Source organism: Brachionichthys hirsutus, chromosome 10, assembly GCF_040956055.1.
Source record: "Brachionichthys hirsutus isolate HB-005 chromosome 10, CSIRO-AGI_Bhir_v1, whole genome shotgun sequence".
Lineage (NCBI taxonomy): Eukaryota > Metazoa > Chordata > Actinopteri > Lophiiformes > Brachionichthyidae > Brachionichthys > Brachionichthys hirsutus.
In genome coordinates, this window is record NC_090906.1 from 9,197,338 (window position 1) to 9,219,784 (window position 22,447).

Genomic DNA, 22,447 nt, shown 5'->3' on the forward strand with positions numbered 1-22,447 from the left:
CGCGCGGCACAGGTGTCGCTTCAAAGCTTCCTGCGTCGCTCGTTATTCCACATCTCACGCAGGGAAGTCCTCTTCGTTTAGATCCTGTTGCTTGAAGTAGAAGTCCGCTTAAAACATTAACGATGTCGTTGAGGAAGCGGGCCCGTTGTTACCGAGGTGAAGGGCAGGGAGGCGAGATACCTCCTCCTCTTCACCTGTTTCTGAGAGAGGAAGGCTGGGCGGGGCTTATGCGACCCCCCCCCCCCCCCCCCCCCCCGTAGAGCTGATGGGCGCAGAACTTCGTTTATGTTATTCAAATTAAATGATCACAAAAATATGTTTTTCAGTTATCTTAAAAGAATGTGTGAATTATATGAAGCTATAGAAAAATTGAGCCATCAGAGGAAAACGTGTTCCCGCCCGGTTTCGAACCGAGGACCTTTCGCGTGTTAGGCGAACGTGATAACCACTACACTACGGGAACTGTCTGTGTGCGGAGGCGTCGTAGGGGTTTATGTGGTGGCGGTTCTCCATGAAATTACACCCGACCTGTCTGTGAACATAGTCCAGCCAACAGGAACATGTTGACGCTCCCTGACTTTCATTTGCTAGCAGTGTTGTTTGATTGGACATGATCTCTTTAATGTAATATGTTGGTGCTTAAAAAGTCTTATTCAATTCAAGTCAATTAAATAATGAACTCATATTGAATATCTCGAGGAAACGGCAATAATCCATATTAATGTATCCTTGAAGTGCACCTTTCTCCTTATCATCCTGTTTGGTATTTAATAACACAAAGTAAGTTTTGAATATTTGAACATTTTATTTTAGACATTGACTCCAGATTATCCACCTGTATGGGTGGAGGAGAGATTAAATGAAACCGGACCTGACTGCAGCTCACAGAAGAACTTTATAAAGCAATCAACCACACACATTCACTATTTAGATTTCAGCACAAAATAGCTGCACAGGACACCATATCGTCCAACATATATATATATATATATATATATATATATGTTTGTTTCATGTGCCATTCCTTTTTCTTCCTTTGTTGCAACCCACATACTCCTTAAACCACATAATCTCAGGATGCTGCTCTAAATCCATCCAAGCTGTTGCGTGTCTATACTTAACACCACTACTCAATAAATCTGGGTCGACAGACAGCGAACAGCCCCGACAGGCACTGTTTCCGTGGAACGGCTAGAAAAAGTACCACATTGGGATCGTGTGCATTTTTAATATATATATATATATATAACAAATACTATTTAGCTCAGCATCTGTCTGATGTAGAATAATGCAAACCGGAAGACAGCTTTGAAGACGCGAGCTTTGCAGGAGTTCATAGAGATAATGGAGCTCCAGGAGCAATTGAAGAGCCAATATCTATTCAAGCATCCACTGCTGGAGTTCGACCCAAGTTCAAACTGTCAGCATTTTTGCAGCAACAGCTTTGTGAGGCTGGGGAGCAGCTCTGATCCTCGATGCGGTATCTGGACAGATGATATGCAAGGAGGAGTTCAGCATTCTAACAGCCATTCGTTTGCCAGGGATGCAAGAATACGGCTGGATCATTTGAAGTCCGGATGTGGTTCTAACAGGATGCATGATCACGAAGACCTCTGGGACAGCGACGAGTCTGATGAAGACGAGTCTTCCGTGGACTCGGTGGAGCTCCTGGATATAGAGGTTGATGTCCAGGATGAGGAGAGATGGTAAGTAACAGATCAGTGTTAAAACAGAAGGAGAGGGTTGCGCTCTTAATGAATGAAGCATTACTCACAGGTTATATGAATCTCCAAAGAAGCATGCACTGGGAGAGAGAAATGATTCTGCTCTTGGATGGTGTCGACACATCCTGGATAACCCTAGTCCAGCGATGGAGGCGGCATGTCGGTCACTGATAAACAAGCTGGATCAAAGCAGGAAACAGAAATGTAAATATGTTTTTGGATTGTTCTCAAGGTGATCAGTTTGATCTTCAGGATTAAAGAACCGCTACTACAGACAAAGCTTTTTCTAGTTATTAAAAATGCATGCATCCGTGAAACAGAGTCATTAATCAAAAAGAGGAAATATAGATTTGTAAGTTTTGTTTTTAGTCTTTATGTTCATCTCAAAAACAGTCTTTAATATGGTTAATCAGATTTTTTTTTACATTTCAGATAACAATAAATGGAACATCCTCCATAAAACAAGCACAAGTCTCAGACTGCCGGACATCACAGATGTCCACATTATGGCTCACATGCAGGAAGCCAGTGAATATAAAAGTGTTTTCATTATATAATATACACTGAATATTCACTGAAGACTGGAGTGAAAAAAAAACTGCCCATATTTTCCAGGTTTACGGCGGGACTGTGTTTTCACCCCCCCTGCTGCGTCACCATGGAGGGACCTCGGGCCGGCAGTGACGTTTCCATCTCATTTCAACGCCCCCGTTGAAAATATTTACAGCTTTGAGACAGGAGAACAAACCGACGCTCTGCCTTCCTCGCGTCTGCACCCTTGTCTGTCATCACCGAGCTCTTCCTCATCGACATCGGTGTCAAAACAAGGCTGCCAGAGTCCAAGCCTGTCCAGACTTCACCAACAAGTCACCCAGTTTAAGCTGCTTAAACTCACTCAGAACCAAGGTGCAGTAAGCACACCCTGTTCTGTACCTTATCTGTAATCGATGCTCAGAGAATTACAGAAAAGCACCACACCGTGTTGTCAAGTCAAGGCCGAGCTCGACATTTGTTTTAAAAGGAACCTTAGATTTTTGTGTTTTGAATTCTGTTTTAGATAGATAAGACCTTTACCGGTAATATTTTTTTGGCAGGATCATCGCCTAGCAGGGCGAGGTCACCTCTGAGAACCAGCCTCCGCTCCCTCCAAGCGGTCCGGAACAGCCGAAGCTTAGAGATTGACGAATACCAGCCTGCTGAATCACAAATCACCCTCCCTCCACCAGGTTCGGATCTGATTTCTCACAGGAAAAATGACGATATTAACACCCATGCATGCGCTCTGCATTCTTACATCTGTGTAACTCATTTTTTTAAATCTTAATGTTTTTACCTTAAATGTGCATACAGTCTCCAATTGGAGAGTTTTGCAGATATAATATTGCACATTATTATAGCAACTGAAAAAAAGTTACATTTTTGATTTCATTAGGTGCACCACCTGTCAGAAGGGGGTCCAGCACCTGGTCTCCATCACGCGTGACACCCGTTAGCTCCGGTGGCTTTACGAAGTCAGCGAGAGGTTCTTCGGACAGGACGACAGCTGTTAAAAGACTGCAGAGGTCTCAGTCCGAAAGCCCCTGCAGGATTCAGCACACTGCTAAAGGATACCTGCCTGTACCTGGACGTGTTTTTGCATCGCCTGAGAGGTCGACTACTGTAGCCTGGGTCAGAAAAGCACCACGAACCTGAACCTGACGGTGTCTAAAGCGAATCCCTGAGAGTAGAGTGACCGCTGACTGCAGCATTGCATGTGAACTCAGCGAATGCTATGCATCAAACATCTAATTTGAAAAGGTCTGGAGGAATTTGACGTTTATCACAAGAGTTTCGCTGCCTTTAAGCACTGCAGATTGCATAAGGAAGACCGTTACAAAGAAATGCTGGTGTGGTTTTGGCCACACTTGACATTCACTACTTTGATGTGGGCCGACAGCATTGTGCTCAAGCTGATCATCCGTCATTCACCTAGCAGCATTTTTTTATTACTTGTTTCTTTTGTCTTCCAGCATGCCAACTGATATTTGATACTGTTTATTACTTTTCAAACATCCTTTGATATTTTGCAAATTTGTCAACTCAGTTTCTGTCCAGCTCTTTTTGATCTTTTATTCCCTCTGATGGCAGCAAATGGTTACCAAAGTCATTGTGCAAATATGTATTATGGATTAGTCAGTCATTTGTTTTGGAGCTAAGGTCAGAGAGGCCAGACTTCAGTGGTTTGGACATGTCCAGAGGAGAGACGGGGTCTATATCGGTAGAAGCTGAAAGTAGAGCAGGAAAAACTGAGTAAGACGTGAATGTAGAATCTGAATGATGAAGACATAATGAAACAGCCGAAGCTGAAAAGACACTTTCACATGAAGATATGTGCACATCAAGACATTTATTCAACACAGGAATGGCGAAACAAAATTTACAATGCTCTGTATTGTGGCGTAAAGCACAAAAGGAAGCTATTAACAATGGCCGCAGCGTGCACAGCAGTGCACCAAACAGTCCTGGGGAACCAGATGATTTCTTGGTACTACATATAAAAAGAGTGGAATTAAACTACACGTCAGAGTCTATGTCGCTGTCTCCTCCTATAGATCTGAACTCTTCGCTCTCCTCATCTTCACTGAGTTGAACCTGGGTGAGCACAGCGGGTCCTCTTCTTTGGGCTTCGTCCTCTTCTTCCTCTTCCTCGCTGATGCCGTAGTATTCTCTGTTTCTCATGTTAAAGGGCAGCATCTGACTCCGGCTCTCTGTCTCGTCATAACTGCCATAACTGTGCCAGAAGAAAGGGAAAAAAACAACGACAACTGTACAACAAACCTTCAGTGAATGTTTATGCCTTTGGATGACGACCAACCATCAGTTTCACCTTGAAAATTACGTTTTGAGGTAAACAACAAAAAATAACTTTTGAAATCTCAAACAAAATCAAAAGGGAAAACGAATAATCCTGTTTAAAATATGTGTAGAATCTGAATATAGAATCAGGAGTCATAGAGGTGTGATCTGAGCGATAAATTATTACAAGATGAAAACATCGATGGGTGGACGGACATCCTTGTAACTTTATAACAGAGAGATAAAACTAAAATACAGTTACTGTTACTGTTACTTCATTTACCACTGCAAAAAATAAATACAAAATAAAAAGTAAATCATTGTTTTCTAATTTTTCCAAGACTTGCCAGACATCTGAACAGGGGCTCTAAACCTTTGCAGCTGAAAGCTCACTTCTAATTGTTATTGCTGAACGCAGTCGACCGTACCTGACATTACTGTCTTCCATGTGAGGCTCGTCCGGCCCTTCTCCCTCGTACGACATCATGCTCTCCTCCTGATCCATGCCCATGCGCGCCGTGTCTTGAGCTCTGCGTGGAGGCGCCGGACGCACATCCACATCTCTGTCGGAGTCACTACCGCTCTCTGACAGGTGTATGGCTGGAGGGCACACGACGACACAATAAATGTATCGCTTTTTTTCTTTCTGAAAAATTACAAGCATTTCCAGCCCTCCGTTGGACTCACCGGAGAAAGGGTTGTCGCCTTCCTCTTCGCTGGCGTCATCTTCTCCGTCTGACATGAGCAGATCCTGGTACAGGACGCTGGATTGGGCAGGGCGGTTAGACCTTATGTTGTCTTCTTCCTCCTCCTCATCGTCATCCTGCTCATGCAGTCGTCTGCGCAGCGGAAGCAACATTTCGTCCTCATCGTCTTCGTCATCCAGATCTCCGTCTGCATCTTCTGCCTAGAGACAGATAGATGGGTTACGGGTAAATACCTAAAAGCCGAGTAGAAAATAATGCAATCACGTAAATAAAAGACGAAGAAAAAACAACTATAATCATGTCAAATGGGAATATTAGGGCTCTGTAATAGAATTAAATTAAGCTAGTTGCTAAATATATAAACGTATTGGTAGTGTGTTTTAGACATGCTCATCATTGATGACCTCAACTACAGGACATTTAAACTAATTGCTCTTTCGTACTGGAGCTGGAGTCTTAGGTTTGCCATCATCTTCCTCCTCAAAGCCTTCAATGTCCACATCGGATTCTTCCTCTCCAGGTCGTCTGAGGTGGCGACCCTGAAGGGTAAAATTATGTAAATCTGAGAACGCATTCTCGACGGCGTCAAGAAGCCAAATAACCACTCCACGTTTTCACTGAAATTTTTATCTAAAATGCTCTAGTGTTAGAAAAAAAAAAAAAAAAAAAAAACTTTAACATGAGCCTGTGATGACGCTGCATGCTCTGAGGATAGTTTGAGGACAGGCGGCATGTTGTTGCAAAGCCTCATTTCTGTCTCTCTCCATACCTGCCCCCCTCTCTTCTCTGGAGCAACCACTAGAGGTCCCTCAGAGAAAAGGCTGCCGGTCTCTCTGGGCACACTCCCTGAGGCCCCGCTGTCAAACAGATCAGCAGGCTGGCCAACGCCACGCACAGGAGTACGCACACAGATAATGAGACGGGACAAGACAAAAAAAAAAAAAGAAAGGCAGAAGCAAAGGAGAAAAGGAGGTTGGGAGAAAGGAGACACTAGACCGAAGAGGTGAAAGACAAATGTCTGGAAAAGGAGAGTTAGTGCAGAGAAGGGCTCGGACCAGCGCAAGGCGGGCCGAGGAGACTACTGCGTGTAGAAACGTGTCGGCTTCACGGGGTGGCGAGTTATACTCAGCTGGTGGCCAGTCAGTGTATTCAGACACAGATACCCAGGAAACCACCATTTAGCAGTGGCTGCTTTAGTACCTGTGGTGTGTACGGTCCAGGAGTCATTGGGTCCAGACACTCCAAGTCTGCTGCATCCAGAGCGGCTTCTTTAGCAGTAGAGATGTCCTTCTCCAACTGGGTCAAGTGCTCATCATACTGGTGGCACAAAAAACACGCGATTATTACAATACTGATCGGCGTTTTCTTTTTCCTGCTCATAATAGTAATAAATATCATCTGGTCAACGCTAAACTCTGATAAGGCTGAAGGTCAATTCTTCCTTCCTATTTGTATTTAGAAGCAACGCCTGCATTTGGAGTCTTCGACTGTGCAAGCGTTCTAGAACAATAATAGCTAGCATTACTTTGTAACTCTTCCTACAACACCGTAGCCAGAACCTGCGCCGACGACACGCAGAATCAACCCTACCTCTGCCAAGGTCTGCTTGCACACATTCACAATATCCAGGGCCGTCTTGGTGTAAAGACTGTCTGGGCCTGCGGAAGAAAGAAACACTTTAAACAGCATCTTTACCAAAGTACAGAAGTTCTAATTCTTATGAGACGCACGCTAACAGTGATAGCAGCAGGTTTACCGTTGTATTTGATACTGTTGGTGTGGACGAGACTGACATCCGACAGGAATACATCTCGGTTTTGGTATTTGTGTTTGGAGATGTTCTGTTGAGTCACGAAATATAAAAAGAGTTTCTGAAGACTTTTTTTCTTTTGTCCCGCCGACGCTGAAAATACAAAACGAAGGAGCTTTGCTTCACGGTTTAGCCTGACGCTCACCTTGCGAATGCTCTCCAGATCCATGGGGCTCACGATCACTTTATAATAATCGGGGACAAACTTTTTGTTGACAGGATGGTGAAATGGCCACGACTGTAAAGAAGGGAGGAACCATGAGATAAGAGGCAGATCATTAATCGCGAACGTCGCTCCCGACTCCCGAGGGTTGCCTTACTTCAGGAACTGCCATCATCTTCTGGGTAACAATGTTGTCCAAGATGAAGGAGAAGGCCACCTGATCATCATCATCCAGCAGGGGGTTGATGGCTTTCTCCAGCCTCACCAGCCTATCCTCCTTCTGCACACACGAAAAACATAAAAGCGGGTTATTGTGGAGCAAACGGGTCGTAAGATACGAACCAACACGTATCAACGCTGACCTCCTTCAGTTTGGCATCGCACAGGTCCAGCATGGACTGGGCGACCTGCGTTATTGGATGCTTTGCACCTAAAGAAACAAAGAGTCAAAGACTTTAACCAAATCTAGAAAGAGATCTGAGGCCGTTTTTTTTTTTTTGGGGGAGATGAGCGTGCTCTTATAATCTTACCATTGTATGTTGCGCTGTTTTTGACAATGACTTCCACTGCTTCACGGAACTCCTCTCTTGAGGGGTACATTCGCTTGCGCACGTTCTCCCGTAGTGTCTGCAGGTCCATGGGCCGCGTGATGATCTTATAGTAGTCCTTCACAACCTTGGCGTTGACTGGCGTGTGGAAGGGATAAGTCTGGATGGAAGACGCACGAGACGGCAGTAAATGAGGAGAACCGTGAAACGCCGATACGTTGACGAGGGTGCGTCCGACGGATCTTACGTTCGGGTGATCCCGCATGTCGTTGATGATACTCTCCAACACAGAAGACAGGGTCACCATGGGGTCGGTCCGCCTGCGGTGGATGGCCTTGTGTGGTTTCTGAGAGTTAAAATGAAAAGAAAAAAAAAAGCGGTGGAAGGTCAGCAAAAGCGACTCTGCAAGAACAAGCCGTAACTCTCCGCTTACATTGAGGTAGTCGCAGTGCACAGCGCTGCCTACGCGCCTCTTCTTCTTTGGTGGGAGCTGCTGCTTGGGGAATTTGAGCACCAAAGACTTTCTGCGCACCTCGTCAGCACTGCAGAGGGAATACAACTGTCAGAGACTGCAGATAGAAAGGTCAGACCAGGTTAGGAAAGTATATATATATATATAAAAAAAAAAGGCAATCCAATCACCTTTCAATGAGCTGTTTGCCCAGAACAATCTTGGTGCCTTCCACCTTTATCAGCTCCTCATTGTCGTTGTGGATGACCGTCTTTTCCAGCTCCTCCTCCTGCTCCTCCGTCATGGCAACCGGATTAGACGGCGGAGCGTTGGTCTGATAGTAGAGCGGGCAGAACTTGTTGGTCCTCATGTGTCCGATGGCTCCACATGCGCCGCACTTCAGCTGGCGAAAACAAGGCAAAAATTAAGGAACACGACAAATCATCTGCCTTTGCGCAAATAATTAGTGACTATAGGTAAACGTGCTACGGATTTAAAGGAGTATAGTACTGAATCAGCAGGCTTACTTTTACCTTGAGGTCTGGTCTCTCTTTGACCTTCTTGGCCTTCTTCTCAGGAGGCCCCTTGATCTTGTCCTTCTCTTGGTTTCTCTTCAACCTCCTCAGCTGCTCCTGAATACGCCGGCGCTCCTTCCTCATCTCTTCTCTGTGCTGCTCGTCAAAGAGGGCGAACTTTCGTCTGCAGCCGTAAAAAGACGAAAGAGGAGCCGGTCATTTCACATTCGGTGGTGCAGCGACGACGCCGTGGATCAAGCGCAAAAAAGAAATCTCCTAGGAATCAAATACACAGACTTCGCCCAGACATCGCCGAAGCGTTGTGAACCTCACATGAACTCATCGTCTTTGGTAGTTCTTATCCTGGTGTAGGCGTCGATGACCGAAGCCTTGCGGACCGTCTCGCAGCGAACGTAATCTTTGCCGTCCTCATCCCTGAAGGTTCGATATATCTTGAGTCGCCGGCCTGTAGCCGAGGAGTTCAGGCTGGTGACAGAAGAGGTGTCATCGTCCTTGTGGGAACTGATGGATAAGGAGCTGGCTACAGGAGGAAAGGAGGTAAGGCTCACAGTTAACAGACACAAACGACGTCTTCCAACCCCCGTCTGCTCTCCAGTCCGCTTTCGCTACGAGAACAGGAGACTCACACAATCCTTTTCGCCGGTCTTTGCGCCCTTTGTTGTCCCGATCGCTCTCCTCGCCCATCAGCATCCTCTGCAGCTCCTTCCTCTCCTGCTCCTCCCTCTCTCGGGAAAGCTGGGAGCTGGTCTTCTTGTTCTGCAGCATGTTCTCGATGTTCTTCCCCATCTCCTCAAAGTCGCTGTCCTCTGCCGAGCTGCTGTCCGTGTCGGTGGAGAGCACCTCGGTCGACTCCAGCACTCTGTGGTGGAGGCGTGACATTGGGTGAGGTGTGCTCAGACAGAAACCTCAACAACAAATGAACCAAAATGGAGTCTCTCACTTGTTCTGCAGGTCGAAGATCCTCTGGCATTCTTCCTTGTAGCGCTCCTGGTGTTCGGCGACGGAGAAACGCGAGCCTCTAGCGAACTTGCTCATGGGTCCCTCGCCTGAACGCGCCTGCTCTGTGGACATCGTTCTCACTACGTCGATCACTTCCCAGCGTGACAGTTTCTTGATCTGATGCATAGGCAAACAAGCAATCGTTGCAAACGTCATTCCTGAGCCGCAAGTCGGCGTGAATGAGCGGAATCTCCATCACTTCCACGCGTCTGCGTGCGACGACGATGATTTTACCTCGTCTTCTGGCACGCCAAACTTGCGCAGCAGTTGCTTGGCGTTCTTCAGTGAGAGTCTCCTCAGGTCGGCATCTGTTCCCGTCACAGTCTTCTTGGCAGGTTGTGGCTCTTTGTCGTCCTGAAAAGAATGCGGAATGGAATCCGTCGGTCTGAAACAGAAGCCGGGGTGGCGCGTGCGTTCTCTTTAGGCAGACAGACCTTCTGCTGAGTGGGCTTGTTGGGCACTTTGACGTAGGAGAAACCTTCTCCACAGCCTGTAGGGTCAGCCACGCCCGTGACCTCCAGCAGACATTTGCCCTTCATGGCAGAGATAAAGGCCCTTGTGGTGTTCCAAGGCGCTGTCCGCACCTGAATCAGAGTTACAGTGTTATAATTACTTAGAATCTGGAACACTTCAAAAGCATCAAGAACACATTATGATCAATACCTCATCATCAATCTTCATCTGAAAGTCCTCCTCGTTCTCCTCCTCTGGGGCAAAGAAGGATTTTTCTCCATATCCAGCATCCTTGGGGGGGGCAGAATCATTTGGAGTGACACCGTGCTACAACACGCGAGGTGATTTAGAGAGAAGCACGATTACCTTGAGCCTCTGCTCTGCCACATGCATGCTGTAATAGGCGCAGCACTGTTCTGGAGACACCATGGCCCGGATCTCCTCCTCCGTCGGCAATCTGAAGTCGGGCTTCAGCACCCACCAGTTGGAGTCCATCCCTGGCGTTGGGACAACCGTTAAGACATCCTCTCTAAACTGTCGTGTTGCATTGCAAAACAAAAAAAAAACAACAACCTTGTTCTTGAGATTAAATTAAAAGTGAAATGCTTAATTACTATACCCTGCTGATGTAATTAGTGAACATTTGCACCCTGTGTCCCTTATGCTGTCCTCATCTTACCTGTACTGTACATGCCACTGTAGGTGCAAAAAGATCTTTCCCTGTCTGTCAATTCAAGACAGACACAGCTGAGCTCACGCAACTTTGATTAGCACTCGTTGTAACCTCAAAACTGCCATGATGTAACGTAACTGGGACACGGATAGTTTGACAAATCCTAAATATAAACGAACGATGCTTGTAAAAGACTAAACCAGCTCTTACCTGTACGTTTGAAGTCAGCACAGAGTTTTAGGCGTTTCCTAATGCTGCTCTCGGAGTGAGAAGGAAACGCTTTCTTAATATCCTCCATGCGGATTCTCCGGGGTCGATCCTTGCCCTTCCAGAACAAGCGGTAGATGAATACCTAGGGAGCATAGATGAGACAGGTGAGCGTTTGCAGCGACAACGGTTCGGCTTTCTCAAAGAGTTCTTGCAAACTAACACACCTGTAAGAAATCTCTGATGTGAGTGTTGGCTCGTTTGGAGTTGGGGCCCGGAACCTCAAACAAGGGGCACTCCTGACCGACTACGATAATGTCCACGATCTCTCTGATGTAGTAGCCATGTCGTGTTCGCAGGACTAAAAAGTCCGTCTCTGGCATTTTGTGCAGGTAGATTGGAGCCCGAAAAAGGTTGTTTTCAAATGCCTAAAAGTTAAAAAAAAAAGAAAAAAAGAAATGCCATCAAGTGGGTCGCCAGAATAACCGTCCAGATTCATTTGTTCGTTGAATCTCTGGCGGTGATGACCTGGAGCAGCTGTCCTGGATGCAGAGAACCAAGGAACGGGGACGTGTGGCAGTAAACTGTCTCTCCGTACTTGCAGTCAGGAGCTCCAGGATCCTTTCCAGGTTTCTGAAGAACAAGGCAACGTTTGCATACAAACTGTATCTCGCAGACTGAATAACGGCGGGAGGAGTGCGTGAAATCAAGATGAAAACGCACCCTTTTGTAGTAGTTTTTGATTTTCGTGGCCATGCCGACTTGCATGATGAGAGGCGAGTATTCTTCACTGTACTCTGCCAGGATCAGATCTCCGTCTTTGCCCGTCAAATCTTGTGGGGTTCGCATGAAGAACATGTCTCCTCCTCCTGAAGCCTGTCGCTCCTGCTCTCGCATCTACACACACACGCACACACACACAATGCATGGAGTCCACCATTAATGTAAAACACTACCGGGTACAAGTTCATCTGACGTCTACTGCACTCAGAGGGTGTGCTTTGAACAGGGATCCACCTTTGCCTTCTTCTTTATGTGTTTGAGGAGTGGCTGGACAGGATGAGGGCCCGGCTGAGCCAAAGATCCAAACGAGTACTTCTTCAGAGCTGGTCGATGAAACAGCCGCAACTTCATGGGCCCCATATGGGTGGGGAAGAAGGGCTGCCTCAGTTCCAGTGCGGAGATGGAGTGCTGTTATAAAAGGGAAAAAATGTAATCAGGTTCTACAACACTCACAGACACAAACTGCTGACCTTTCACAGGATATGGCTCGACATCTGCTCCATATGATCTGAAGTCTGTCGGGATACCTAAAGTATAAATTCCGATCTCCAAGCGGTCCCGTCTTTTTTTTTTTTTTTTTATCAGTCATTTATTGCATACCTGAATGATGTTCCCTCCAAAGGTTCCCCTCAGGCCCTGCTGCTTCGGATAGTAGAACTCGTCGTTGGAGAGGTTCCAAGGATCCTTAACTTCAGGCTGGGACATGTTCTGAGTGACAGAAAAGATATTTCCCACTTAAAGTAGTACCACCAAAACATGTTCTACTCTTGAAATGAATTTTTAGAACCCCCGAAAGTTCACAGACACAGTAAGTTCCAGAAATTCTGTCAACGTCATCATCATTTTGCTCCTTCCCACCTTTCCCACGCCACATTCCTCCGTTTCAAATAACTCGGATCTCCACCGAAGCCTTGTTATTTGTCTTTGCGAGTAATTAAACATGTGAATTTGCCTGGCTTGATGAGGCTAGTGTACCTGTTGAGGTTCGTCTTTTATCACCCCCGTCTTTCCCAACAGGATGCGGCTCTTTTTGATCGCCGTTTCCTTCTTATTCTCCTTCGATGGGGAGTGTGACATCATCTCCTCCTTTTCATTGGGAAGTTCTACGAGGAAAAGCAGGTTGTCAAATTAGCAGACTCGTGCCCAGTTTACATGAAGTATACACACCGTGTACAGTACGTGTATCAGTGCAGTCACATTTCATTTTCAGCCACTAAATAAAACAGATCAGTATAGAGTGGACATTTTTGTAAACACCTAGTATGATATTTTCATCATTGGGATCCAGTGTGAGAACAGGTGGCATGAGAAGGTGATCCATATCCTGGTCATCCCAGATTATGTTATCTTCCCAGCGTCCGTACACCAACTCCTCGCTGTCAATGGGGAATATGGAGAACCAGGGTGCGTCTTCCTCCTGAGAGGCTGCCATTGGACGACAAATGGAGGCGATACAGAAAAATGAGAAGAAGGTCTGACGTAAATAAGTCAAGTGAGGCCATTTTGTGTTCTGTGAACTAAAATGAAACCTTGATTATCGTGGCTGTTCTTTTCCCTTTTAGAGAGAGAGATCAATGGAGTTTTGAGCATCGGCGGAGGCGTAGGCGGCACCAACAGGGAGTTGCTTCTCGCCAGGCCTGCAACATAAAACAAATTACACCCATATAACAGAACGTCGCTCCATATCATCATCATTACAAATGTACACCTCCAGATTGTGCCCCGAAGCCTTACCCTGCTGGGCATTGTAAGCATTAGCATTTCGAGTCATGCTGGAGGGAAGCCACCCTGCCAGGCTGGCTCGCTGAGTCTTGGTGCTCTTGTGTTTTACATCCTCCCCGTTCCAGATAATGTCGTCTTCCCACTGCAGCTGAGTGACCATCAGGAAGACCTCGTTCTCAAGAGCCGCGTTGTCCTCGACTCCATCAGCATCATCGTCTTCTCCATCATTGTTGTCTTGCACCTGAAGCCATTATATATATATACACACAGTAGTAAAACCATCATTTCAAAATGAACTGCAGATGGTCTGCATACCTCTTGCGCAGTCTCCTTTATTTCTTTAGGTGCATCCTCCATCTCAGGTTGACTGGGTTGCTTTTCTTTTAGATTGAACCCATAATTGAAGTTGCTTCCATCCTCAGAAACACCGAGCATATCATACCAGAGCTGGGCCGGACCATATCTCCACTCTGCTATTTTAGGTCGAGACTCTGCCTCTTTGTCTCCGTCGCCACAAGTTTGTGAGAACTTAGATTCTACCGGAGCCATCATGGTGATCTAGAATGGCAAGAAAAGGCGTGCGGTGAGTGAAATGACATTCTACAAGACAATAAGTACCAGCTGGCATTTGTATCCAACACTGAAAGATGTACCTCGTCATCAGAAAGACACTGCTCTGGAGGTGGAGGGGCTGCGTACTCGTAAATCCAGCCAGACTTCTTTTCTTGGCTTTGCTCCGTGGTCTCTCCCTCTGGAGGCGGCGTCCCGGCATGAGGATCTCGGTGCTTCCTCTTCTTCTTCCTGCGGGCACTCCGCCACACTGATGGCATGTTCTTACCGGGACCAAACAGCCGCAAGAACCGAAGCACCTGGTAGAACATCCAAAACAATGGCTGCTAGTCAATCCCGGTTCTAAAATGATGATAAAATAAAATAAAAAATAAATCATATATAATGAGATAAAGATGCTTGACCTTTCCAGGCCTAAACTCTGGGAAGAGCTCTGTGACACCTGGCAACGCTTTGGCAGCATCTTTCTGCATGATGCCAGCAAGAGGGAGGTTCAGCATGTCTGGAGGGCCTCCAGGCCCCAAGCCCTGGCAGGGGCGGTCGGTTTCTGACTCAGAGTCTGAAGAGCTGCTAAAGTCAACCTTGTCTGCCGTAGACGACGGTGCAATTATGGAGGGAAGAATAATACCATCACCCTCTTCCGTAACTGTAAGCAGAGACAGTAACAGATCACAGCAGAAACACAAATAATCACACAATATCATTAAAATAGCTGCGACTTAAAATACCGGAACCAACCGGGTACTTCATTTTAGCATGGTATTGTGATAAAAGTGCAGTTATTCCCCTCTAAAACCATGAAATTAACTTCCACATACTGTAGACTGTAAAGCAACAGCTACAACATGTGAAAATGGACAAGCCGAACACAATAGGAATATAGGAACTAACTACGAGTAAATGAATCCATACCATTTGTGCTTTGAGGGGAAGGTTCCTCTTTCTTTACAGTTATAGGAAGACTTGGTGGCGGCGGCGGAGGCATAAGCTTAGAATCAATATCTTCACAGTCGGCATCATAGTCATCGTCGTCATCTAAATTGAATGAATGAGAAAAGAATGTTAGAGTAAATAGGACAGAGCCACCGTTTTAGAATCCTTGGAGGAAATGAAAGAAAATTGTGGGAAAAATGTACATTTTATAAGATTCTTGAAAAAAGTTGTTGATTTTTTTCTATATATATATGTATATATATATATATATTAAGTTAGATTGTGTGAGTCTCCAAATATGTTAACATAAATATGACAGCTGTGAAAGTGTGTCACCTGTTTTCCTGCTGGGCTGCAGACACCCCATGGCCTGGCGGTACTTCTTCGTCTCATCTTCAGCAACCTCACTAATGTCAGAATAATCCACCGCGTCTTCGGTGCTTTTCACCCAACCTGGATGAGCAGAGACGGAAAATGTCAATCCATTCAATCCGGTCTAAATTCATTATTACTTTTTATTATTTAACAAACCTTCTGCATCAACGCTAACAGACTCCCTGCTCTCCTCTTGACTGTCACTCTCATTGGAAGTGATTTCCGTAATGAGTGAGCCGAGACCCAGAGAGCCCAAACCAGCCAAATGCTTTTTGGATTCCTGCAGTGAGATAAAACAGTTGTGAACAGATCATTTGATAATATGTTAACGATTCATGGAGAACCTCCATTAGTACAACTCTTAAATGCTGCTAGAGAAAAGCCTATCTTAACACCCACGTTGTCCAGGACACTGTCGTCTTCTAGCTGGCCGTCTTCGTTGATGTTTCCGAACAGAAAGCCGGTGATCGAGAAAGGCCGATCCTGATCCTCGTCGCTATCGGAATCCGACATTCTGGAATGATAGCATTTACGGTTTAGTCGCCGGGGTCGTCGTTCCATCTTGACCGTTCAACACCGGGAAGAAGCCTTCGTAGTTATTCCTGAATGATCCTGAAGACGAAACATATATACTGGACTTTCATTTCATTTTAGCCAGTTGACCTTTCTGTTAGATTATTTATTCTCTAGTCCTTTTCCTTCTATCATAAATATGTGGGGAGGGCAGCGAAAACCTCTACTGTTCGGTTTGATCAGATTCTTTTTTTTTAGCAGACAACCCCGATGCAGTAAAGTAATCTGTACTGTAACGGCGTTACATGATTTAGCTTAACATTATCTAACTCCGAAGCTTAACGATGAAACTCTTATCACACCCACCTTTAGGGGGCAGGATTCAGACTGTGTGAACTCGGGATTCCGTCAACTTGCTGTCATTAGCAGCTCAGCAAAGTGAACTAACAGTTAGCTAATGCTAACAGTACCTCGTAATAACTAAATACAGTAAACATTGCTATTTCCTTCTTCTCTTCTTCGTCCGCTTTTCTTCTTCTTCGTCTTCTACGTCGTCTTCTTCTTCTTCTTCTGGTGGTTGGTGTACATTACCGCCACCTTCTGGTGGAGTGTGGTATCACAACATGGATCTGTGGCTTTATGGACTTATATTATTTAATGTAATGCGTATTTAATGTTCTTTACAATTCGAAATGTTTGAACAGAACCCTGCTGTATCCCACAGGTTCTGAGTTCAGGTGTAACATTTCTCTCACTTCTACCTTCAGTTTATTCTCCCACCACCATAAACACGCAATATAGGCGAGTCGGTGACTCTGAATTGGTGTGTTGCAATAACCACGCCTGCTCGTGTCCAAACCTCTTTCTTGAGAAGTGCTAATATTATTTTTCTAAAAAAAATAGCCACCATTGGACTCTGCCACAAAGCTACATTTTCCAACTAACGTGATGATTTTTAATTCCCCATAGAGATTGTGACGCACTCGATAAGGTGAGTGTATTCATGCGTCTACCCCCGAAACAATATCTCGTATGTGTGATCTTTATGTTTGTCTTGGGTCAAACCGCTCCAGAATGAATGCCAAAATTGGATTTCTTTTTTACTGGGTTATATATACTATATATGGGTTACGTAGAGGTGAAAATGTATTCTATGAAATTACATTTTTTGCCATCCTTCTGCTAGTTTTTGTGCTTTTATGCACAAACTACCATGTCAAACCCCTCAAAATTAAATATAAACAAGTTGAACTGCCAGATCAATGAAACAAACACGCATTAAACATTTTAGCCAGTTTTAATAGTTTTAAAACACTTGGTTTGGAAAAAAAAGTACAAAAGTGATCCTGGACACCACGGTATGACATCAGTCCAAGAATGCAATGCGATACGCGTGTTCCTGTAAAAAGCATCTTCTACAGACGATCATTTTAAACTGGCCTTTATAAGCCATACACATACTGTACTTACTAAAACAGATACAAGCAATTGTTTAAATATACCAGCCGACCCCAGTAAAACACTTACACGTGATTCTTTAAAAAAAAACAAATTAAAAGCGAGAAGGGGCAGAGAAGTCAGACCACAAAGCCAACTGGTGTCTGGCAGGAAAATCATGCACGAGTACAACCGTTCCACCGAAGAGAAACAGCAAACATCAGACGGCCTTTCAGAGTGTTCATTGGTTGATCTATGAATAGTCACTGAGAGAGTGCTCTCCTGTGGAGCAGCAGCTCGGTGGTCAACATATCCACATTTGCATACAGTATAAAGTTTTGCAGGGCCTCCCGCTGAGGAGAACTTCTCTTGCACAAACAATTTAGAAAAATAGAACTACCATAATTGCTATTTCAGAAACCCCCCCCCCCCAAAAAAACGGGATATGCTCTTCGTATGTTGAGAGAAAAAAAAAAAAAAAAGATAAGAAAAACATTTGAATAAATAAAGTGCATGGTTTCCATTAAAATGAAGTGGATACACTGAGTCAACAGAATACCATCCACGTACGCACACCATGCTTTTTTTTTATCTTGGCCCGGCAGTGCTCAAGACGAGGGCTCCATCCTCCATTCAAAGTCATATCCCGGAATCCAGCGGAGAAAGTCGCCGTAAAATATCTCAAATATGTTGACATTTAGACAAAGGTTTCTTGGATTCAAACAACAATTTCCATGTACAACATGGTCTCTGGCGTTAGAAATGATAATCTCTGTCGATGGCAACGAGGGGAGGCGCTCACAGTGTGAAAACGATGAAGCCGTTCTGTGTCGCTGCCCGCTGGCAGGCCTATCGTTAGGGCAGCAGCAGTGAACTTCCTGTCCGGTCAAACTTCTTTCCTTTAGAAAGGGCTGCCACCTGTTTCATGAGCTCCCTGTTCTTGGCCTGTGGGAAGGATGCAAAGGATCAACCCAGAAATGAGATGCCCTCCTTTGTTGCATTTACCTTTTGTTTAGTGTGTATACAGTCTCCTACCTGCTGTTGTTCCATGGAATCTTTGTGCGATTTCTCCATTTGGTTCATTTTCACTCTCATATTGGACTCCTGGTACTGAAAGTCTGCTTTGAGCTCTGTGAGCTGGAAGATAATTTAATATCAACACGTCAAACAACAACAGCCTAACATTAATGCAACCCTGACAACGTCACCCGACGGAGGCCCCCCCCTACCTTTCGGTCCTTCTCCAGAATGGTTTGATCCCTTTGCTGCAGAAGTCTCTTCAGCGACATCACTTCCTCTTTCAGCTGGCTGATGAGAATAAAGTTGTCTGTTCCTCCGGAATCCATTGACTGGGTGATGGAACTACTAATGGAAGAGCAAGAATAAAGGTCGGTAACAGTGTGGGTCGGTCAACATGTTGGGGGGGGGGGGGGGGGGGGGGGGTGTAAACACTCAAAGAATTAGAAGACGCGTCACACCTGTCCCCGTTTGACGGCTTCATCTCCAGTTTTGGTTTCTTCTTCGGAGTTTCCTTCTGGATTGATGATGATTTATGGCTGCCACGGAAATCAAGATGGACAATTTGGACCGTAAAACTCAAAATACATGACTTTTTCTGATTCACACATTAGTTTTGTCTGAATTACTGTAGGAGGAAGGAGTTACCTCTGCTTCCACAGTCCTTGCTCCTGCTCAGGACTCAAGCTCCCACTCAGTCTGCGAAAGATAAGTCGGCTGAATATTCACCGACTCGTTACAATACGAAGAGACGGTAAAAAAAACAACACACTAATATTCACTATTCCGAGTTAAGCCAACAGTGTGGGCGGCACGGGAACCGTTAGCAGGAGAAGTGTACTTCTCTGTACAGATTATGTACTTGTGATGAGAGCTGCTGTGTCTGTGTTGATGATGGTGAGGTCTGGAGTGGTGGTCTTTCTCATTTAGAGATGAAGAGTTAGAGGAGCCGAAGCCCTTCCTCTGCTCCTTGGTCTTCTGGAGGACGCGGCGGTAAGACAAGGTACAAAGCCAGCACAGAAGCTTCCCATCCACCTGTGAGACAGACAGGAGCAATACCAATAAAGTTTATATAATGCACTCGCAATAACTATTAAACAAGTATTACACCAATACTCACCATAAATTGTGGTCGCAATAATCAATTCTGTACTTCATGTTCATGTTTTTTTGTGTCATAAATTCCACATTCTGGTTTTTTAATTCAGGGTTCTTGGTCTCCATGTGCCAAACCCTTTTTGACCCCTTCGTTACCTCGTTTACGAAGCAAGGCAGCTGTAGATAAACCGTGTTTTAAGTCTGACTCCTGGTTTGCCTGTTGAAAGAAGTTTTCCTTTCTTCCTTCTCAGTTGGACTTTCCCATTTGCAAAGAAGCTCTCCGAAGACGTTCGTTTTTTAATTTATTTTTCGCTAGTTCACGTCTGTTTTTAGTAACGCATCACGTAAAGCACGAAAATTCACAGGCGAATGTTACGTTGGCGAAAATCCGGTCGTTTTTCTAAATAATCGATACGACGGAAATTTTATAAATGAGTTCTTCTTTCTGTGCGGCCCGGTAACAAATGCCTCGCGGACCGGTACCGGGCCGCGGCCCGGTGGTTGGGGACCACTGACGTAAAAGACGTGCTACAACATATTTTACTGCGCGTGAGACTCGTACCTTTCTCCTACCCTCCTCTTTCCGGTCGAAGGCGCACTGCTGTTTACACTGCTCACAAGTCTGCGGAGGCCCGTATTTCTTCTCCGAGTTGGTACAACGCTGACACTTTGTGCCGATGAACGCCGCAATGATGTTGCAGTACTGGCAGGGTTTGGGCTGTCGAGAAACAAAAGACACAGGACTTCAAAGAAACGTAGGGACAAGTTGTAACGCAAATACACAGGTGCAGTAAGTAAAGGAAAAATAGGCTAAACGCGTGAACTCACCGTTCCAAACTGTTTGACATTCTGTGCGCACTTCTTGCAGATTGTATTGGTTTTACTGTGAATGGTAAAAAAAAAAAAAAAGCAAGTATTTAAAAGCAAAACCAACATGAAATGGATAGAAGAGATGAATATGGAGTCACGCTGAGATTCACCGCTGGTATCTCACCTCTCCTGCTGAAACTCAGACCGGCAGTACGTGCACTTCACAATCGGATGTGCGATGCGACACTCCTGCGGTGACAAAGGAATGTCAGAGTTCCTCTGGAGCACAAAATGTCTCTGTGTAATGGCCTCAACATAGTGTTTACTGTGGATTCGACAGTAAACGTTTGTATTGATGCTGTAGTCAAGGGAACAACCCTTGACTACAGCATCAATACAAATATGTCACAAACACACCTGACGAGGAGTGCGTGCGAAAAAAGTAGTTATTTTGTTAAAGCCATACGATCACATTTGACACTTACCTTGCAGAGCTGCTGGCCCTGCGATAGCTCCTCAAAGGGGTACCGCTGGTTACACTTCGTGCAGGCGTACAGAGCCGACGTTGCCATTCTGGTGCAACTAGTATTCCGCTGAAGCTACAAACAGGTTAGCGGCGTCCAACTAAAAACAACTAACCGGTTAACTTGCGCCAGTTCTTTTAGAGCGAACTGGTAACGCAGTGGGTTGGAATGCAGCGTTAGCTAACGTTAGCTAGGCTAGGTGGGAGCAACACAGAAATAGCTTAGCTGCAGGGAGAAGGCGAAGAACAATAAAAACCCAACTATGTGGGGTCTCTCACTGCTCAAACGTTATCCGGTCAGACCGACACGAGCGCAGCGGTTCGTGACGCGGCCACACGCACAACCCCGTTCACGTATATATGGCTTTTAATATTAAGTTTCCTCTGTTCTCTTCTAGAAAGGTATTTTTCCTGTTTTCCTTCTCTCTTTTTGTATCGACGCCGTCGCGCAGTCGTCATGTCACCGGAAGTGGCTGGGGATCCAGAAGAAGAACGGGAACCTATCACGACGCGCTATTCGCTCGCGCGAAACGCATTTTGAAATGGGCAGAGCCAATCGGATTTCTGAGTTTATTTCACACGGCGCTATATAATTTATTAGTGCCGTATTTAAATATTACGTTAACCAATGTGGTCATTAAATAAATGAAGTAAAATGAAATAAAGTTGAAAAAGAATACGACAAACACTTGATTTTTATTTAGTATAGTTTGACTGACTTTTTAGCTTCAGCAGTGAGATTTTGTAGTTTGTCATCGACCATGTTTGTTTGTCAGGATATCCCGAAATGTTCATAACATTTCGTGTAGGGAAGCATCCTGCAAATGATGATTATTATTATTTGGTCAGTCAGCTAGTCAGTTAGCATGACAATGCTAATGAGGCGTGGCAGTCTAATTTAACTCTGTTTTCATCATATATATATATCTATAATCGCATTCATTAACGCTAATGTGATGTAGTTTCTGCCACCATTCGCAATCCCAGTTGCCAAAATGAGACAAACTCAACCGAGTCCTTCGATGTGTGTCCTGCCTTTATTAGAAGGAAGGAAAGCCTAACTTACACAGTATTTACTATTTAGCATTGAATCACTGAACCTACCTTTATCTCATTCGTCTCCCAGTCAGTCATTCACAGCAAGGCACAGATTATTAGTTACATATTCTGATGGCTATAAAACGGTGGTGGAAACCCGAGTTAAAAAGCATCAAAGGAGGCTCACACACACACACACACACACACACACACACACACTTACAGATGCGTGCACACACACATTCACCCACCTAAATGATTATTAAACTGTTCTAGAGTGCCTTATTAGTACTGCGAGGACATGCAAAACAAAAGTGAGTCTATTGAGCCGTAAATACAAGTCTGGAATAAAAGCATAATAAATAATGTACTGTAGTTAGAAAAATAAAATGTACAAATACAATATGTGGCACACTACACGTTAGTAAAAAAGACATTTGGTCACAACAACCCAAACAGACTTTACTTTAATACACTATTAATATTTTTTAGCTACATTCTGAAATATTTGATGACTCAAGT

The 22,447-nt window shown here is 45.0% G+C and overlaps 2 protein-coding genes and 1 non-coding gene across 3 annotated transcripts; all 3 read right to left on the bottom strand.

The window, feature by feature from the left end:
* Positions 1-390: 390 nt before the first annotated feature.
* Positions 391-463, bottom strand: trnav-aac (transfer RNA valine (anticodon AAC)). Its single transcript has one exon. It is a non-coding gene; the product is annotated as a tRNA-Val (tRNA).
* Positions 464-4,104: 3,641 nt separating this feature from the next.
* On the bottom strand, positions 4,105-16,002 carry taf1 (TAF1 RNA polymerase II, TATA box binding protein (TBP)-associated factor). Its single transcript, XM_068744222.1, has 40 exons — positions 15,889-16,002; positions 15,646-15,769; positions 15,451-15,567; positions 15,094-15,216; positions 14,586-14,827; positions 14,265-14,480; positions 13,909-14,169; positions 13,624-13,852; positions 13,419-13,526; positions 13,147-13,314; positions 12,865-12,992; positions 12,490-12,597; positions 12,124-12,297; positions 11,830-12,003; positions 11,635-11,739; positions 11,334-11,534; positions 11,110-11,251; positions 10,593-10,723; positions 10,437-10,517; positions 10,208-10,357; positions 10,008-10,127; positions 9,715-9,890; positions 9,401-9,633; positions 9,087-9,294; positions 8,766-8,937; positions 8,430-8,641; positions 8,221-8,329; positions 8,035-8,133; positions 7,770-7,947; positions 7,602-7,669; positions 7,397-7,519; positions 7,222-7,314; positions 7,023-7,107; positions 6,857-6,924; positions 6,467-6,583; positions 6,036-6,143; positions 5,710-5,805; positions 5,247-5,466; positions 4,988-5,159; positions 4,105-4,494 (listed from the first exon to the last, which is right to left on the bottom strand). Exons 1-40 carry the CDS (start codon positions 16,000-16,002, stop codon positions 4,278-4,280), a joined length of 5,970 nt encoding a protein of 1,989 aa, XP_068600323.1. The 3' UTR covers positions 4,105-4,277.
* Positions 16,003-18,267: 2,265 nt separating this feature from the next.
* fam76b (family with sequence similarity 76 member B) lies at positions 18,268-20,936 on the bottom strand. Its single transcript, XM_068744732.1, has 10 exons — positions 20,850-20,936; positions 20,549-20,613; positions 20,383-20,437; positions 20,117-20,272; positions 19,319-19,491; positions 19,105-19,155; positions 18,918-18,995; positions 18,669-18,804; positions 18,475-18,576; positions 18,268-18,384 (listed from the first exon to the last, which is right to left on the bottom strand). Exons 1-10 carry the CDS (start codon positions 20,934-20,936, stop codon positions 18,295-18,297), a joined length of 993 nt encoding a protein of 330 aa, XP_068600833.1. The 3' UTR covers positions 18,268-18,294.
* Between the last annotated feature and the right edge of the window lie 1,511 nt (positions 20,937-22,447).

Coding starts and splice junctions, on each gene's coding strand:
- taf1 (XM_068744222.1), bottom strand. CDS start 16,002: ATGTCGGATTCCGATAGCGACGAGGATCAGGATCGGCCTTTCTCGATC. Junction 12,298..12,489: donor TTGGAGGGAACATCATTCAG/GTATGCAATAAA, acceptor CTTTTATAACAG/CACTCCATCTCCGCACTGGA. Junction 9,634..9,714: donor ATCTTCGACCTGCAGAACAA/GTGAGAGACTCC, acceptor CCTCCACCACAG/AGTGCTGGAGTCGACCGAGG.
- fam76b (XM_068744732.1), bottom strand. CDS start 20,936: ATGGCAACGTCGGCTCTGTACGCCTGCACGAAGTGTAACCAGCGGTAC. Junction 19,492..20,116: donor AAGAGGAGGGTAGGAGAAAG/GTACGAGTCTCA, acceptor TCTGTCTCACAG/GTGGATGGGAAGCTTCTGTG. Junction 18,805..18,917: donor AAGCCGTCAAACGGGGACAG/GTGTGACGCGTC, acceptor CTCTTCCATTAG/TAGTTCCATCACCCAGTCAA.